Raw genomic sequence first — 14,934 nt, 5'->3', positions numbered from 1 at the left:
TTTTTCCAACAGTAGCAATACAAGTTCAAATTCTCAAATTCTCTCAATTCAGCTCGGAACTGTTTTACGGCGATAAGCTCCTCCACAATTTAAATCACTTCGGAAGGAGAAGCTCATTCTCAGTTCTCACATTTGGCGCTAGAAGGGGGGGGGGGGGTTATCGCCTGACTCTCGTTAGTTCAGACTTCATACGCAAGTACGCTTCACACAACCACCGCTATGGCAACCAGCTATCCCAATGAGGCATCCTTGGAGGTGATCCAGAAGCTCCTGCAGGACTTGTCCGAAAAGTCCGACCGTCAGCAAGCCGCCTCCGCCGCTCTCACTGAACGATTCGCCAACTTGGAGGGTCAGATCTCCACTCGTCTGGAGGAAGTTACGACGTCCGTAGCAGACCTCTCAGCCTCCCACCGCGCGTACGCCGCTCGGGTCGATCTCCTGTCCACTGACCAAAACCCACGTCGACGTGCTTTGGATTTCTCCGGTGTGACTCCACCTTCCACCTCGCAAGTGGCAGCAACAGATGCCACTCCGGGAGATTCGTTCCCACCTCAGACCAACACGCAAGCAGCACCGCCGCTGGTTGGTGGTGGCCACATTCCGTTGCAGCCCGGCGTCGTCCGATCTTCCGAGGTCCCAGTCCGCCTTCCTCTCCCCGTGGATGGAAACATTTCGACTTCGGGGTATGCTACCAATCCCGAGATCTTCCGCATGCAGAGCGAGATTCAGGATATGCGGTCTGTGATGCACAGTGCAACCACTTCTGCTCCAGACATATTTTGAGTGATCGAGGAGTCGAGGCGAACTCCTTTTTCCGATCAAATAGCCCGGGTCCGCATCAAGGATACCGGCAAAATTAAGTTCTCGAGCTACGAAGGAAAAGGAGATCCGACCAATCATCTCAAGACTTTCCTGCTGACAGCTAGTCGGGTGGACCTCGAGCCCCACGAAGCAGACGCTGGGTACTGCAAGCTGTTCGCAGAAACATTTAATGGACCGGTACTGCTTTGGTTCGCATTTTTAGCAGCTGGTTCCATAACAAACTTTACCGAGCTGTCGACCTCATTCGTCAAGCAGTATTATAGCCTAATCGAAACTGCGGTGACGGACGCTCAGCTTTGGAACTTAAGCCAAAAGGCTGGAGAATCTCTTCGGTCTTACATAACAAAGTTCAAAGAGATCCAGGTCAAGATTCCCAGACTCTCGGACTCCACAGCCCTGGCCGCGCTTAAGAACGGCCTCTGGCACGAATCTCGCTTCCGCGAAGAGCTGTCCGTGAATCGGTTCCCAACCATTCAGGACGCATTACACCGGGCATCGAACTGGATTATCGCGGAGGAAGACAAAATTGCCGCTGCACAAAAACAAAACGCTCCACCGACAGGAAAACCACGGTTCGAAGCGCCCGCCAAAAAGACTCCGCCTACGACTCCGAAGTCCGGGCCGAGCACATTCACAGTCACTCAATCTCCCAAAAATAATTCTCCAAAGAATTCACCATCCAAACCTCCATTCTCACCGCACTCCAAGAGTGGTGTACTCCCAAGTAACAAGTGGGTCCGGGATGAGGACACGTACTGCGAGCTCCACAAAACCAACTGTCATTCTACTCGTGACTGTAAGAAGCTGATGCACCTCCTCGCAGAAAAATATGTGGCGGGGGAAATGCCAAACGTCACAATCGAGGAATTGGAGCAAAAAACGATTCCCGAAGTGGATGAGGATGCTCCACCTTCAAAGAAACCGAAGCAGTCTGATGGAAATGAAGCTCCCAAGAAAAGGATCGACGTGATAATGGGAGGATCGCGTCTATTTCGGAACTCCATCACTGCGATCAAAGACCATCAGCGGAAGCTCACTGGTCCTCAGCCGAAGCGAGCTAAGGTAATAGCAAGTGATCTACCTGAAATTTCTTTCTCCGAGAAGGAAACTGAGAGGTTGGACACTCCGCACGATGACGCGCTCGTCATCTCGCTTGACGTGGCGAATCACGAAGTCTGCCGAATCCTAATTGACACTGGGAGTTCGGTAGACTTGATATTCCTTGAGACGCTCACCAGAATGGGTATCGGGAAAGAGCACATCGTCGGACCGCCCTCACCTTTGGTCTCGTTCACTAGCGAAACGTCAATGTCTTTGGGCACAATCACATTTCCGGTGTCCACTCAAGGAGTGGTTAAAATGGTGGAGTTCACGGTTTTCGACCGGCCTGCGACCTATAATGTTATTTTGGGAACTCCCTGGCTCTCTCAGATGAAGGCAGTGGCCTCGACCTACCATCAGTGCGTCAAATTTCCGACCCCGCAAGGGGTCCGGGAGGTTCTAGGAAGTCAAAGGACGTCAAGGAGCTGTTACCTCGCAAGTCACAAGCTCCTGATCCAATAGCAACCACAGCTCGAGGTCTCCAAGAATCCAGTTCGGAAGCAGCTAAAAGGTGACCTCACTGAGTCCATTTTCATCAATGATAAGTTTCCGGACCAGGAAATCAAGATCGGAGTTGGATTGGATAGCGAGCTCCGCGCCAGTCTGGTAGCCTTCCTAAAAGAAAGAATGGCCACCTTCGCGTGGTCCGTAGACGAGATGCCCGGCATCAGTCCGGAAGTTATCTCCCACGAGCTGAATGCGGACCCTACGTTCCGACCTGTGAAGCAGAAGCGAAGGAAGTTGGGCCCTGAGCGAGCTGAAGTCGTTAACAAAGAGGTCGAACGTTTGCTGAAGGCGGGACAGATACGCGAAGTAAAATACCCTGAGTGGCTCGCAAACACAGTGGTAGTCAAAAAGAAGAATGGAAAGTCACGAGTCTGCGTCGATTTTACCGACCTGAATAAGGCATGCCCCAAAGACAGCTTTCCACTTCCGCATATTGACCGCCTAGTTGAGTCCACTTCGGGTCACGAGCTGATGTCTTTTATGGATGCTTTCTCTGGCTACAACCAAATCCTAATAAACCCGGATGACCAGGAGAAGACTGCATTCATTACGGACCGCGGGATTTTCTGCTACAAAGTGATGCCTTTTGGGTTAAAGAATGCGGGAGCAACTTACCAGAGATTGGTGAATAGAATGTTCGAGCATCAGCTCGGGAAGACCATGGAAGTCTACATCGACGACATGCTTGTAAAATCAATGGAAGCTGGCTCGCACCTTGCTGATCTGAAAGTTTGCTTCGACATCCTTGATCAGTTCGGGATGAAGCTTAACCCCACAAAGTGCACCTTTGCAGTCCCTTCAGGGGAATTTCTGGGGTACATCGTCACAGAAAGAGGAATTGAAGCGAACCCGAGGCAGATTAATGCTTTCCTGTCTATGAGTTCTCCTAGAACCTTGCGCGAAGTGCAACACCTTAACGGACGGATCGCAGCTCTCAACCGCTTCATTTCTCGATCTACGGACAAATGCCTCCCTTTCTACCAGCTATTACGGAAAGGGGGAAAAAACTTCTTATGGGATGCAAAGTGCGAGGAGGCCTTCGCTCAGCTCAAAGCCTACCTATCTGAACCGCCGGTCTTGGCTAAGCCCGAGTTCGGTGAGCTGCTCTTTCTTTACGTAGCCGTATTGGACAGTGCAGTCAGCGGAGTCTTGGTTCGTGAAGAAAGGGGGGAGCAGAGACCAATTTTCTATATCAGCAAGTCCTTCACTAGGGCAGAGTCCAGGTACCCTATGATGGAGAAATTGGCCTTAGCAGTGGTCACTTCGGCAAGAAAGCTGCGGCCTTATTTCCAGTCCCATACAATCGTAATCCTCACGACTCAGCCACTTAGAACGGTGTTACATAGCCCGAGCCAATCTGGGCGGTTAACTAAATGAGCCGTCGAGTTGAGTGAATACGACATCGAGTTCCGGACTCGAACCTGTGCTAAGGCACAGGTATTGGCTGATTTCTTGATCGAACTCCCACTAGCCTCTTCGGTTAGCGGCGATGTCGAAGCCCCGTGGACATTGTACGTTGATGGTGCTTCTTCCAAAATGGGAGCAGGAATTGGGGTCCGCCTCACTTCTCCTGCAGGCGAAGTGATTGAGCAGTCATTTCACTTGGCTTTCAGCGCGTCCAATAATGAAGCCGAATACGAATCCTTCCTAGCTGGCTTACGCCTCGCAGTGGGGATTGGTGTCCGAAGACTTCGAGCTTTTTGCGATTCGCAGCTGGTCACCAACCAGTTTTTGGGGGAGTACGAGACAAAGGATGGTCGTATGGAAGCTTATTTGACTGCAGCCCGGGGGTTAGTCACTAAGTTCGAGGAGTTCGAAATCACTAAGATCCCACGAAGTGAGAACTCCGCTGCGGACGCTTTAGCATCTCTGGCATCAACCTCGGATCCCGCGATGACAAATATTATCCCCGTCGAAGTCATCCAGTTCCCAAGTATCCGTCTAGAGAGTTCAAACGTCGTCACTCGGGCGATTAAAAAACAGTTGGCAGCTGAGGAAGCAGCTCGTAAGGCGGCTGTGGACTCCTTACCCTCGTAAGATCCGACTCCCGTTATGCCCACTCCGATGGAAGTTCATCCACCTCAAGCTGAGCTAGACGCGAGTTCAACTCCGGACCAATCGAGCTCACCAGTTGACAATCGAGCTATTATCCCACATGCTGCTCCGAGCGGCACGAATTCTAACAGCTGGGGGGCAGATGACTGGCGGAGCCCGATCTGGGCTTACCTGGAAAAAAGGGAACTCCCAGCTGACAAATGGGCAGCCAGGAAGCTCAAGGTCGTCAGTGCGCGATACTGCGTTCACAACGGAATACTTCTACGCCGAAGTGTAGCTGGTCCTTATTTAACTTGTGTGGCTGGTAGAGAACCCACCATGCTGATGCGAGCTGTCCACGATGGTCCCAATGGAAATCACTCCGGAGGGCGGACTCTGGCTTTCAAAATCAAACGGCAAGGTTACTTCTGGCCTACCATGGTCACGGACTGCGAAAAGTATTCTCGGACTTGTGAGAAGTGTCAGAAGCATGCCCCGTCAATTCATCAACCTACCGAGCTCCTGTCTTCAGTGTCTGCACCTTACCCATTTATGAGGTGGTCGATGGATATCATCGGTCCGTTACATCGGGGACCAGGAGGAGTTCAGTACATGCTCGCTCTTACTGACTATTTCTCCAAGTGGGTGGAAGCGGCAGCCTATGCGAAAGTAACAAGCGACGAAGTGGAACAGTTCGTGCTAAAAAGTATAATCTATCGCTAAGGGGTCCCTCACGAAATCGTCACGGACAATGGTCCGCAGTTCATCTCCTCGAAGTTCGAAGAGTTCTGCGCGAAGTGGAAGATTCGACTCAATAAGTCAACTCCGCGTTACCCGCAAGGTAATGGGCAGGCCGAGGCGATGAATAAGGTTATCCTTGCTAACTTGAAGAAACGGCTCGACTCTCGCAAAGGGCGCTGGCCAGACGAGCTGCAGGGCGTTCTTTGGGCAATCCGAACAACACCTCGCCGGGCCACTAGTGAAACACCTTTCTCCCTGGTCTACGGAGTCGATGCCGTAGTCCCAGCTGACATAGAGGTCCCTGGAGTCCGTGCCTCGCTGAACCCGCTCCGAGCTGAGGAAAATGAGGAGTTCCTACAGGATACTCTCGATACAATCAACGAGCGTCGGGACCAGGCATTAGTTCGGATCCAGAATTACCAGAACGCGGTAGCTCGATACTATAACTCCAAAGTCCGAGGCAGACCCTTGGCAGTGGGCGACCTCGTCCTCCGGAAAGTCTATGAAAATACCGAGGAGCTCAATGCAGGAAAACTAGGAATTAATTGGGAAGGACCATACAGAATTTCTCGCGAAGTCCGAAATGGAGTTTATCAGCTCGAGGATTCAGAGGGAAAACCAGTCCCGAGGTCTTGGAATTCTCTACACCTTAAACTTTTTTACAGCTAATTTATTTGTATCGAACTACGATTCAGCTTGACCCCGATATGGGTACGTAGGCAGCCCACTTCGGGTCCAGCTATCCATATTAATAAAACTTAAAGTTTTCTTAAACTTTTTTGTTAATAATGGTACGCAAAAAAAAAAAAAAAAAAAAAAAAACCGAAGTCTGACTTCGTATCCATCAAAGCCGAGGTTTAACCTCGCAAAACCTAAACCGAAGTACTCACTTCGTACTCAGCTTTACTTTAAAAGCTTATTGTTGCGAAAACTCTAAACCGAAGTTCTCACTTCGTATTCTGCTTTAAAATCAAAGCTTAGTTTCGCAAATTTCTTTTTAAACCGAAGTATTCCCTTCGTACTCAGCTTTACTTATTAGAGTTGGGGTGCCATTTTCGAACTATTTAACCGAAGTACTCACTTCGAGTTCATTTCTGCTCGTCATCTTTTCAAAACCAAAGATTGTGGAAATTTAGTTCGCATGGCACAATAAAAAAATTTTATGGAGTGGTCACCACGACCAAAACACTCCAGAGAAGTCTGAAAACAAAAATTACAAACGGGGGGCAACTCGTGCCAAAACAACCCCAACGTAAAAACTAAGGATCAGGGAGAGCAGGATCTGACGCCGCTTCGGATAAGGCCAGGCCCATTTCTGCGAGCTCCCCTTCCGACCTGGTGTTCGCTAGATTGTCGTCCACCCCCTGATTCGAGATTTGCCCGAGGTTAGTACCAGACTCATCGATCGTGACGCTAAGCGGATGCTCGTTACACAAGAGATCGGGCGTATCCGCCAAGAGGTCTGAGAATGCAGCGAGGTCGAAATCACGGGGGTTTACCTTTGAAACCTTTTCGTCGGCTTCCTCCTCGTCAGTTTTCAGGAGCCCGAGCTCGGCCTCCATATCTTGGATCTCGCCCCTGGAGATCTCCTCGACCAGCATTCGGTTAGCCCTGATCTCGGCAGCTCGGATCTGGAGCGGGGCTAGTTTCTCCCTCTTTTCGAAAGTGACCTTTACCTCCTCAACCAAGGGGCGGAGAGTTCGCCTCATCGCCTGCCTTTCTTCCCTCCGTACCCTTTCAATCTTGCAGCTGTTGCCAGCTTCGAGTAACTGATTGCAGAGTTCGATCTCGTGCAGTCTGTTTTTTGCTGCCTTGGCATCTTCCGCCGCCTCAAAGTAAAGGTCCCCCGCCTTCTTCAGCTTGTCGCAGAGGTCTTCATTAGCAACCCCGAGGTCGATCACCTCTACCTCAGCCTTCTTCATCCGAGCTCGGATCCGCTCGGCTTTCGCTACGGTGTCAGCATTTTCAGCTTCCAGACGGGCATATTCCTTTACCTGAGCTTCTAGGTCGGCAATCCTTTCTTGAAGAAGATGTACCTCGGAAGATGACGGGGAAGCGAACAGTTGCTCCTCATAGGAAGCCACCGAGGAGTTAAACTCGATTATCAGCTGAAAATGGTAGCTTAGTAAGCGACTGTTTGGCAAAAAAAAAAAAAAAAAAAAAAAAAAAAAAAAAAAAAAATACTTACCTCGCCGATTTTATCCGCGAAGCGAAAGAAATTCGCACGGTTGACCTCGGTCATGTCAGCAAATGCCGGAATTCGAGCCCCGGGTCGAATGTAGCTCCTCATTAGATCGGCTGGGGATGCAGGGGGGACTGAAAGATTTTCGAGCAAAGTCGTTTCAGTCAGGTATAAAAGTAAGAACAAAAAAAAAATAAAAAAATTTTTACCTCGGGCGGAGTGACGTTGTTCCCTCAGAGGGTTTCTTCCAGAAGAGTCTCCGGGGTCCTTTGGCGGTGGGGCCTCCTTAGATCTCCTCTCCGAGGAGGGACCCCTGTCTTTCGAGCTAGATCTACTTCGCTCATCCCCTGATGGGCCGGTCCGGGCTCACCCCTTTTCACGAGAAGAGGAGGCGGTTTCAGGCTCCTTCCTCTTCTTTGATGAATCAGTTTGCTGACAGGAGGCCTCAGCAGAGGTTTTCTTCGGCGCTGGGGGGGAAGCAGCGATCTCCCGTGGCTCATCACTAGAATCAGCAATGACAATCACAGGAGGAATCGACGGGCCAGCAGGAGCCCTGGTTGATTCTGTACCAAGCTCGGGAGAGCCAGTTGGAGGCACGGAAGTCCCACTCACCTCGGGAATGGAGGAATTCCTGTTAGAAATGCGAGCTTTGCCTTCGGCGAGGGCCATCGCCATCTGTTTCTTTGCCTCTTTTTCGGCAGCTCGCCACGCCCTTTCTTCTCTGTAATTCATCTCTGAAACGCTTAAGGGGGTGGAACAGACGAGAGAACGCCTTCCGAGCCTCGCTGTGGACTCTCGGATTCTTTCGCAAGAAAAAGAGTCCCAAGCAATCTGTCCCTGGCTGCAGAACCTCGAGAAGAACTTTGCGAATGTGGGGCAAAGCAATCCGCGCTCGAAGTGATCTGAAAAAGAAACAGCAAAAAGGTGAGACAGAACGTCAAGCAACACCTAACCTGGACCTAGCAAGGAACTCCATTCTACCGATTTTCGAAGTCCACTTCGATACGTGCGAACTCACGCGGTGGCCGAAAGTGAGCTCGTTAACCGGGAAGAAGAAGTAGGACTTCCGCCACTTTTCATCCTTCTCGGGCAGGTCGTCAAAGACCTTTAGCCCGGAAAGCGGGCTTACGTAAAGCGTGCCCTTGGTACGACCAGTCTTCACCGTGTATACCTGGAGGAAGTCAGCCAATGACAGCTGGTAATTGAACTCCTCCCCCAGAGTTTGAAGGCACAAGACAGTCCGAACAAAGTTAGGGCACATCTGAGGAAGAGCGAAGCCCAGTTCGAACATCATCTTCACGATGAGTTCGGGAAGGGGGAATGACAGACCGCACGCAGAGAAGAAAATCTCGAACGCGCAGCAGTACCCTGGAGGGGGATTCTCCGAAGACTCATGCGCCTCCGGGAATTTGATTTCTACCTCCGACGGAATCCCGGTGGATCCTCTAATCTCGGCTATGTTCTCCGCAGAAAGATTCGACGGTTGGTGGGGGCCGAAAACGCCCGGAATCAAGGGTTTTGCGGTTTTCCCCGATGAGGATTTCGGCGGAGACATGCTTTTCCGGTAAAAGTAGCAAGGAAATACAGGAAGAGTGAAGGGTTTTCCGGCGAAAGTAAAGAAGTTTACAGAGGAAAAGAAAGAAAATTGGAGAACGGAAAATACAAGCACAATTGGGGATTAAGAGTGAAAGAGAGAGAAGCTGAGTTTACCTTTATACACGGAACCAGGGAGCAATGATTATCTGGGGAAGTGAAAGGTCTCGCACCTTTTTTTCTCTCTCTTATAGTTAACACGCCACCTAGTGGGCCCCGAGTCTTATTCGGGAAGGCAAATCCCATCATTACCACGATCAAATCATGGAGATATGGGGAATATTCAGTTTCTCGGAATTGATCGCTTGAAGGTTAAAAGTCCCCCGAACTGTTCAGCTCGGGAGACTTGGGGGGAAACTGTTGTACCCACGATCTGCCATCTCGGGCAATAGGCAGGAGGGCCTAGGCCGGGCTCGTCTACTGGGCCAAAAGCGAATTAGTGATCGGCCCATCAGGCCCGGAGAAAGGGAGAGAGCGCGGAGATGCTTCGTGCTGGTCAGCTCGCAGTTCGGTCCCGGTCAAAGATTCTCGCATTCAAGAGGATTAATTAGACCGCGCAAATCGCGTCCTATTAATGGTGCATTAATTTAGTAATAAATTGGTCGGTATAAATATGTAAGGGGAGTGTCAGTTGTAAAGGATCGAATATTTTTTCCAGCAGTAGCAATACAAGTTCAAATTCTCTCAATTCAGCTCAGAACTGTTTTACGGCGATAAGCTCCTCCACAATTTAAATCACTTCGGAAGGAGAAGCTCATTCTCAGTTCTCACACTCCCCATCACAAATCAAGAATCTTAATATGGGAGAAGACGTTAATCCATGGATTCAGAGATGGTGTAAGAGAAAAGCTTGAGACACTCATGTACCAAGAAGAGGGCAAGAACTCAACCCACAGTTTCCACGTATTGATGCAATGGCAATGATGAAGAAGACGTTAACCCATGGATTCAGAGACGTTAACACAGGGCACTGCACTAGAGAAGCAGTTTCCAAGTATTGCTGCAATGGCAATGATGAAGAAGGCTCTGAGCGGTTTAAACCCGACCGGCTGTAGAAAGACCAACTCCCTCTTTGTCTGGAATGCTGAAGATTTAAGGTGAAACAAATTCTGTAACGCCAATCTTGCTGGTGTCAGGACACAATACAAAATTAGTATCTACCTATTTCAAATAAACTTGGATTTGTGTCAGCAAAATGTATATGTACTCTCAATACTTGACTGGTGTAATCATTTTCACCGTGTGAGATATAAGTAAATTTCTAGAGCCTTGTTTCAAAACAATATTGTTATTTCCAAAATCTCATAGGATTAAATTAGTATACTCCAATGTCTGCAAGTAAAGGTGCATTCTAGAAAGATAATGGTCTACAGAGACATTGAATAAAAAGATAAATAAAACAACAAAAACATTCTTCAGAAGCTAGCCGTGGGTTGCCCTAGTGTAGATCTGTTGGCTTGAGTGAGCAGAGACCATCCTGATTCCCTTAGCCATCAAGTCTCTGATTGCCCTCCTAGCGAAAAAAAAAATTCAAATTAAGATACTCAAAATTAAAATCCACTATTGGAGGGGAAAATTTTAATTAAGATTCCCAAAGTTCTTATTCTACTAAAAATATATAATATATTAATTAAAAATTTTAAGAGGCCCAAAAATATAACCCCGAGGTTGCCTTAATGCGCTTGGGAGAGAACCTTATAAAATGCTTTAGTCTCTGATATGAGGGGATGTACGGGTCTAGGCCCAGAACCTCCTAGTAATTTAAAAAAAAAATACTCATAAAAAAAACATGGCCCTAAGCCGTACTATGGGTCGGGCCTGATGTTGCTACAAGGTCCACTTCTGTTTTTTTTTCTTTGGCTCAACAACAACTATTCATTGTCCAATGTTTTACATCACATGTTTTGAATCAACAAAAGCTTTCAGCCAGTTGGGCTCAATAAAGTAAAGCTTGGAGTCATAATTCAAAACGAAAGAGATTCCGGCGCAATCCTATCAGCCGCTCAATTCGCTCCTCTTGGTGTATACACGAATTTAACCTCCTCAAAGAGACATAGACGTGAATCAAACGAATTTTTCAAAATAAGTATTTGTTTTTATTGTTCACGTATTCAATTCTTAAGGTTTAACTATTTTAGTCAAGATTAATTTAATACAATTAGAAGTAAAATAACAAAGAATAATGTGATGATTTGAAACTTGAAAGCATGAATTACTTGTCGATGGTCGCAGGTTTAAGTATTTTTTTTTAAACTAACAAGCAACATTTTAATTTTTTTTTAAGCTATCAAAACGATGTAGTTTTGATATGTCCAGAAGCCACATGGTTGTTTTGTTGACGTCTAATTCAGCACCGTTAAATGGCCAAATAACTCCGTTTACGGATATGTTGAAATCGGCTAAATTTATAAAGTTGAGGTAGGAAATTTAAGTATTTAGTCTGTTCAGGTTGAAAAATGCATAATACCATAGGTTGGATATGAAAAAGCATTCTGTAAATAGTCCAGGTTGATTTTGGCTGTTTCCCAAATCATTGAATACAATTATCTGCAACCAAGTTGGAAAATAATTCTAAGTCACTAGTGATGTTCAGGTTGTGTGTTTTATTGAAATTTTATTTTTGAACATGTTAGTAATGAAACAATAATCTGAATACTCATGCACCTGAGTAACAGTAAGGTACATGTTATTATAAATCTAATCATATATAGTGTTTCCTTTAAGATAATTTCAATACTGTACCCTCAATAAAAAATATCTTTTAGATCCACAATCCGTTTACAGGTTGTTCTAATTCAAGCTACATGCTCCTAGCATGTACACACAGATGATTTCAAGTCAGAGATGTGATAGATCATTTTTAGTGTGATGAATTCATGAATAAGTCAAGGGTTCGAACTAGCATGACCAAAAGTTTTGAATTTATAACTTGCACACACTTGGATTAATCAGAGTCAATATTTTGATCCTTCTAAATATAGATTGAAGAGAAATGCGCACAACAACATAAATTACAGTCAAAATAGAAAGTAAAACATGTGAACCTCTTTGCTATTCTCTCGTGACCTTAAATCAATCCACTATTTACTCGAACTCACTTAAAAATAGACTCTTTGAGCATCTATATAAACCAAGTTTCTCCTAGGAACAAAAATCATCTCAAAATCCCAAAAAAAAAACAAAAAGACAAAAATATTTATTAAAACAAAAAAAGAAAAAAAAAACAAATAATCGTCTTGTTCTGTTCTATTATAACTTTTCATTTTTAATAAGAAAATGGCAAAAAATTTACTAGCAATATGTCTGGTGTTTATGGTTGCATCAAGTGTGGTGTATGAAGTGCAAGGAACTTTCTTATTAAAGTTATACTTGAGGAGGAGGTTTCCCAAACGTTGTATGGACTTTGCGCCTTTTGCTGCCAAGGGTATGTTATTGCTCTTGAGCAACCTTCAAGATGGATGTCCCGCAACTAGAGAGTTCAAGGAATTCTTTTCAAGGTTCAAGTCTTACATAAGCTTTATCATCTCAGCATCGTCCTCAACGAAAAACATTGATACGGAGATTGATGGGAGATGTGAATTACTTGCCAAGGCTATGTCTGCATTGAGTGGTAGTACAAGCAGTAAAACAGTAAGTATTGTACCAAAACATTCATATGATATATATATGAAATAATATATATATATCTTTTTTGGGTGTGTTATTCTTACAAAAATTGTTTCTTATTGACAGTCGTCGGATTTAAAAATGACCATGCTGTCAATGGGAAAGACTTTGGTTGAGCAGAAGAGGCAAGGTTCAACGATAATGTCATTTCAACAAAAGAAAGAATTGTTTAAGGCTTTTGTGGGTTGGGTTCGACTTGTTTTTACATTCGTAAAGAGTGTCGCGGAGCAGAAAGGAAAGTCGATTGATGAATCATCTTACGGTCTTGATGTCGATGTTAATTCCAGCATTGGAAGTGGAAGCGATAGTGATGATGATTCATCCGATAGTGAGGGTTCCTCACCTCAAGCTGGAACTCCCACTCCCAGCACCGAAACTGGATCCTCACCTCAAGGTGAAACTCCCTCTCCAACCACTCCCACTCCCACAACTCCCACTCCCAGCACCGAAAATGGATCCTCACCTCAAGGTGAAACTCCCGCTACAACCACTCCCACTCCCAGCACCGAAACTGGATCCTCACCTCAAGGTGAAACTCCCACTCCCACAACTCCCACTCCCAGCACTCCCAGCACTCCCGCTACTCCCACTCCCGCTACTCCCACTCCCAGCACTCCCAGCACTCCCACTCCCAGCACTCCCGCTACTCCCACTCCCGCTACTCCCACTCCCAGCACTCCCAGCACTCCCACTCCCACACCCAGCACTCCCACTCCCGCTACTCCCACTCCCACCACTCCTACTCCTTCAACTTCAGACAGTCCGAGTGGAAAAACCTCTGAAAAAGGAAGCGAAAGTTCTAGCGGAGGTGCTTCAACGAAGGAAGAATCCAACAGTCAAAGTGGAACTCCCACTGGCACCCCTTCTGGTTCGACTCCTACTGATAGTGAAACCTCTGCTCAAGGAAGTGCTACTTCTCAAAATAAAGAACCCAACAGTGTGGGTGATTCTTCTCAAACGAATGAAGAATCCAACACCGGAAGTGATTCTTCTGAAAAGAATGAATCCAAAAGCCAAAGCTCATCTACCACCACATCAGTTAAAGAGGTTGAGAGCCAAACATCCTCGGAAGTCATGTCTTTTATTTCAAATCTTGAGAAGAAGTATTCAGGCAATGCAGAACTCAAAGTCTTTTTCGACAAACTAAAGACTTCCATGTCTGCTTCCTCAAAGCTTTCTACCTCAAATGCACAAGAATTCGTCTCTGGGATGAAATCTGCTGCTTCCAAACTATCAGAGGCCATGATGTTCGTGTGTTCAAGGTTTAGCCAATCCCAAGAGGTGCGTAAAATAATATCATCTTTTCGAATTCTTATATTATGATTTTTCTTTGATAAAAATAAAGTCATTTGTGTTCTATATGTTTTCGAATGATAGACCAAGTCCAACATGGAAACTTCCCAACAAGAAGTGTTGAAGACTCTCAAGGAACTACAAGACATCAACAGCCAAATCGTAAGTGGAAAGAAAGTGACATCAACACAAAAGACAGAGCTTAAGCAGACGATCACCAAGTGGGAACAAGTCACAACCCAATTCGTTGAGACCGCTGCTTCTTCAAAGTCATCTTCATCTTCATCTTCTTCTCATGGCAGTGTAAAGATAGCCCAGACGAACTGAGTTAAAAGCCTAAGTACCATCAATGAACCCTAAATCAGCAAGAAAGACAAACTAGTACCGCCAAATATTATATTTTAGTAGCTTACTAGAGATTTTGTTTTCGCTTTTTAAATAATACTAAGATTGGTATAGGCCAGCAATGGCTATAAACCAACGTATGCAAGTAAAAAAAAAATTACTCTGTAAAAAATAATGATAGATTGTAAGCGCTCTGTATTGTTGTTAACATACAGAAGTGAGTAAGACCCATTAAAGGGATTTTGAATAATTTTCTTCTCCTTTAAATTTAAGTATGTATAGTAGTAAATAATATTCTTCTTATGATGCATTTAACCAAACTATACACAGAAACTTGAAATACACTATACTTATATCTTATGAATCAAATTCATCATGGTTTATAATAAGGAAATTAAGTTAGATGAGCATTATAAATATACTAGCAATATTTCTTATTAGGTGACATGTTCCATTCCCCAAAGAAGTCTCTAGTGAGATAAATGTCGCAGGACAAGGGCATGGAGAGTTAGAGATCTCTTTATCTAACTCTCCATGCCCTGCGACATTTACCTCACTACATTTGTCGTTCCCAACAAGAGTTTGGCTCTCCAACTCTTAACATGCATGGTCCGTACGTGATGTATGAAGAATTAGATAAAGTTTTCACT

At 45.9% G+C, this 14,934-nt stretch overlaps 2 protein-coding genes across 2 annotated transcripts; both read left to right on the top strand.

Annotated features, from left to right (window-relative positions):
* Positions 1–219: 219 nt before the first annotated feature.
* On the top strand, positions 220–2,385 carry LOC147937903 (uncharacterized). The gene is made up of 2 exons (XM_087465352.1): positions 220–751; positions 827–2,385. Exons 1-2 carry the CDS (start codon positions 220–222, stop codon positions 2,383–2,385), a joined length of 2,091 nt encoding a protein of 696 aa, XP_087321478.1.
* A 9,727-nt stretch (positions 2,386–12,112) lies between these two features.
* LOC104710717 (uncharacterized) lies at positions 12,113–14,534 on the top strand. Its single transcript, XM_010427357.3, has 3 exons — positions 12,113–12,610; positions 12,713–13,927; positions 14,024–14,534. Exons 1-3 carry the CDS (start codon positions 12,257–12,259, stop codon positions 14,264–14,266), a joined length of 1,812 nt encoding a protein of 603 aa, XP_010425659.2. The 5' UTR covers positions 12,113–12,256; the 3' UTR covers positions 14,267–14,534.
* The last annotated feature ends 400 nt before the right edge of the window (positions 14,535–14,934 follow it).

This window comes from Camelina sativa, chromosome 9 (genome assembly GCF_030686135.1).
Source record: "Camelina sativa cultivar CO46 ecotype springtype chromosome 9, ASM3068613v1".
Taxonomy (NCBI): Eukaryota; Viridiplantae; Streptophyta; class Magnoliopsida; order Brassicales; family Brassicaceae; genus Camelina; species Camelina sativa.
The sequence above is the reverse complement of the archived record's forward strand: the minus strand, read 5'-3'. Positions and strand labels throughout refer to the sequence as shown.